The sequence below is a fragment of the Nicrophorus vespilloides genome, unplaced genomic scaffold (assembly GCF_001412225.1).
Source record: "Nicrophorus vespilloides isolate i.1.1-1 unplaced genomic scaffold, Nicve_v1.0, whole genome shotgun sequence".
NCBI classification, from domain to species: Eukaryota; Metazoa; Arthropoda; class Insecta; order Coleoptera; family Silphidae; genus Nicrophorus; species Nicrophorus vespilloides.
Window position 1 is genome coordinate 1 of NW_017096809.1, and position 3,469 is coordinate 3,469.

General features: G+C 32.4%; 1 protein-coding gene across 1 annotated transcript in view; it reads right to left on the bottom strand.

Moving 5' to 3' along the window:
- Positions 1-3,008: 3,008 nt before the first annotated feature.
- The window catches only part of LOC108558245 (nucleoredoxin-like), a gene marked incomplete at both ends in the record, with an annotated part of 1,909 nt that continues 1,448 nt past the window's right edge, over positions 3,009-3,469 (bottom strand). The window contains one exon of the mRNA XM_017915089.1: positions 3,009-3,109. Coding sequence (XP_017770578.1) covers positions 3,009-3,109 — 101 coding nt within the window. The remainder of the gene's footprint in view (positions 3,110-3,469) is intronic.

Genomic DNA, 3,469 nt, shown 5'->3' on the forward strand with positions numbered 1-3,469 from the left:
TTGGGGAATGTAACGAGTATTCGTATATTGTTGTGGTTTCATCGGTTTGGCTGTAATTGAATACTTCATATTTTAGTGATTTTCTAAATAATAATTAAGCACAGTCACATTTCTTTTTTGCAATTGGTATGGGCAAAGTTACGAGCATTGTTTATAGTTTGCAATTAAACAAAAACAAAATGCTTGACTGAAATATGTGCGCAATCTTTCATCCCCCCCCCAGACATTTCTTAATTAAAATTTTTACCCGCTCCGTTTTCTTTGCGGTTGGTTTTTTTCGATAAAGGTTTTTATTAGCTTTTTCCGCACTTATCGCGCACGCAAACTGTCTCACTTACCACCAACCCCTCCTCGTGATATGTGCGTAATATAATAACGTAATCATCGGTAATTAAAACACCTCGCCCACATTTTTTTTTTTATTTCTTTCCCTTCTGCATGTTTTTTTTTCCCCCGGAGGTGATAAAAAGGTGGTTTTTATAGTTTCTGTCGGAATTGTTGATGCCCCTTCACCTTCCATTCTAGATAATAAAAAGGAGGAGGAGGTGGCTGTGACTCCCCCCATAAAAACGGCCCCCTGCGATTTCTAAGAGACAGAGAGGCACGCGACGTAAATAAATGCTTTATTTATATTCATCCACCGGGAGAGAGTTTCCGTTTCTGGTTTTTGAACGAACGAAAAAGAAGGGTGCTGTTCTTGCAGCCATCCGAAGATAAAACAAAAGAAAAGAAACAAAAAAGAAAAGTTCGAGCGGAGCGGATCGTAGTCACCTCACATAAGGAAGAAGTAAAGAAAATTTAACAAATAATTAAAACAAAACAAAAAAAACTTAATATTTCACAAATTCTTCATTTACTACCAATTTTTTTTAACTGTTTTCATAGCATATCATAGCCAAAGTTGATGTAATTAAGAATTTAAACATTTTAACAATTTTATATAAGAAAAAATTGTTCAATCAAAAATTTCAATTTTAAAAATTTTATCAAAAAAAAAAATAACATAAATTCACGAATATTTTTGAATCATCAGATTCTAAAACTTATAGATTTTGAGACGCGCATATCGTTGCGATTAATGTCTGCATTAAGCGAGTCTCTTTGGTTAAAAGTGTCAAGAGCGAAAGAAAAAAAAAATTACTTCGAAAGTTGAAAAAAACGTTCAAAAAAGCAGTGTTTTCACATTTTATTGATTTCTCAAAATTCAGCATTTACTACCAATATTTTTAATTATTTTCATAGCATATCATAGCCAAAGTTGATGTAATTAAGAATTTAAACATTTTAACAATTTCATATAAGAAAAAATTGTTCAATCAAAAATTTAAATTTTACAAAATTTATCAAAAAAAAATAACATAAATTCACGAATATTTTTGAATAATCAGATTCTAAAACTTATAGATTTTGAGACGCGCATATCGTTGCGTTTAATGTCTGCATTAAGCGAGAGTCTCTTTGGTTAAAAGTGTCAAGAGCGAAAGAAAAAAAAAATTACGTTGAAAGTTGAAAAAAACGTTAAAAAAGCAGTGTTTTCACATATTATTGATTTCTCAAAATTCATCATTTACTACCAATATTTTGTAATTGTTTTCATAGCATATCATAGCCAAAGTTGATGTAATTAATAATTTCAACATTTTAACAATTTCATATAAGAAAAAATTGTTCAATCGCAAATTTCAATTTCAAAAATTTATCAAAAAAAAAATGCATAAATTCACGAATATTTTTTGAATCATCAGATTCTAAAACTTATAGATTTTGAGACGCGCTTAATGTCTGCATTAAGCGAGAGTCTCTTTGGTTAAAAGTGTCAAGAGCGAAAGAAAAAAAAATTACGTTGAAAGTTGAAAAAAAGTTAAAAAAAGCAGTGTTTTCACATTTTATTGATTTCTCAAAATTCATCATTTACTACCAATATTTTTTAATTGTTTTCGTAGCATATCATAGCCAAAGTTGATGTAATTAAGAATTTAAACATTTTAACAATTTTATATAAGAAAAAATTGTTCAATCAAAAATTTCAATTCTAAAAATTTTATCAAAAAAAAAATACATAAATTCACGAATAGTTTTTGAATCATCAGATTCTAAAACTTATAGATTTTGAGACGCGCTTAATGTCTGCATTAAGCGAGAGTCTCTTTGGTTAAAAGTGTCAAGAGCGAAAGAAAAAAAAATACGTTGAAAAAACGTTAAAAAAGCAGTGTTTTCACATTTTATTGATTTCTCAAAATTCATCATTTACTATCAATATTTTTTAATTATTTTCGTAGAATATCAAAGCCAAAGTTGATGTAATTAAGAATTGAAACATTTTAACAATTTTATATAAGAAAAAATTGTTCAATCAAAAATTTCAATTTTACAAAATTTATCAAAAAAAAAATACACTTAATGTCTGCATTAAGCGAGAGTCTCTTTGGTTAAATGTGTCAAGAGCGAAAGAAAAAAAAGGGTTAAAAGATAATATTTACGAGGATACGACGAAGGAGAGAGAGAGAAGAAGTTACAAACAAAACAAAAAACGGTGGATAATAATAAAAAAAAAATCGAGTGGGTGGCGTATTCTTAAAGGGGTGGTGAAGGGGACTTTCGTGGTTGTTGCTAAGGGTGAGAGGGGTGGTGGAGAGGACGATGATGCTCTTATCTCCGCAACCCTCGCAACAATATTTCATACAGCCGCCTCCGCCGCCGCCGCCACCACTTGACACCCTCCTCCAGCAGTGGCAGAAGCCACCCCAGTTCAGTTATTCCTTCGTATGGATGGGATGGGTTTGGGTGCATAGGGAAATCCAATAACACACAACCTCTCCGTCTCTCTCTCTCTCACTCTTCCACCACCTTGTGAAGAGGGGTTGGGTTGGGGGTGGCATCGATTTTTTTTCTTTTCCTCCACAACCCCCCTCGAGCGAACGCGCAAAACGCCAACCGTTATTAAAGCCGCTTCCTTATGAAGAAGCGCCAGGTACAAACCCATTCATTCGATGATTCATTCAATTTACCTGTCGCTGCTTATGAAGATGATCTCGAATCCCGGCTCCCGTTTCCTGATCAGTCTGTACACTTCGGCCAATTGTGGAGTGAACGCTCGACACGGAGGACACTGAGAAACAGACAAAACAAAAGTAATTGGATTCAATGCCGAAGGGAACGCATCCAATTGAAACATACACATATTTGTTAAGTAACTTGTGTTAGTAATTAATACCCATTTATTCAATAGTAATTAATTAACTTGCACAAGTACTTGTCATGTAGCACGGTAATTGAAAACCAAAATCTTTATTGACTCAATACTTGTTGAAGTAACTTGTGCAAGCATCTGTCAAGTATCATTGGAAATGAGAAATCATTAAAAAAAAATAAAAGTTGTGTTAGTAATTAATCCCCATTTATTCAATAGTAATTAATTAACTTGCACAAGTACTTGTCATGTAGCACGGTAATTGAAAACCAAAATCTT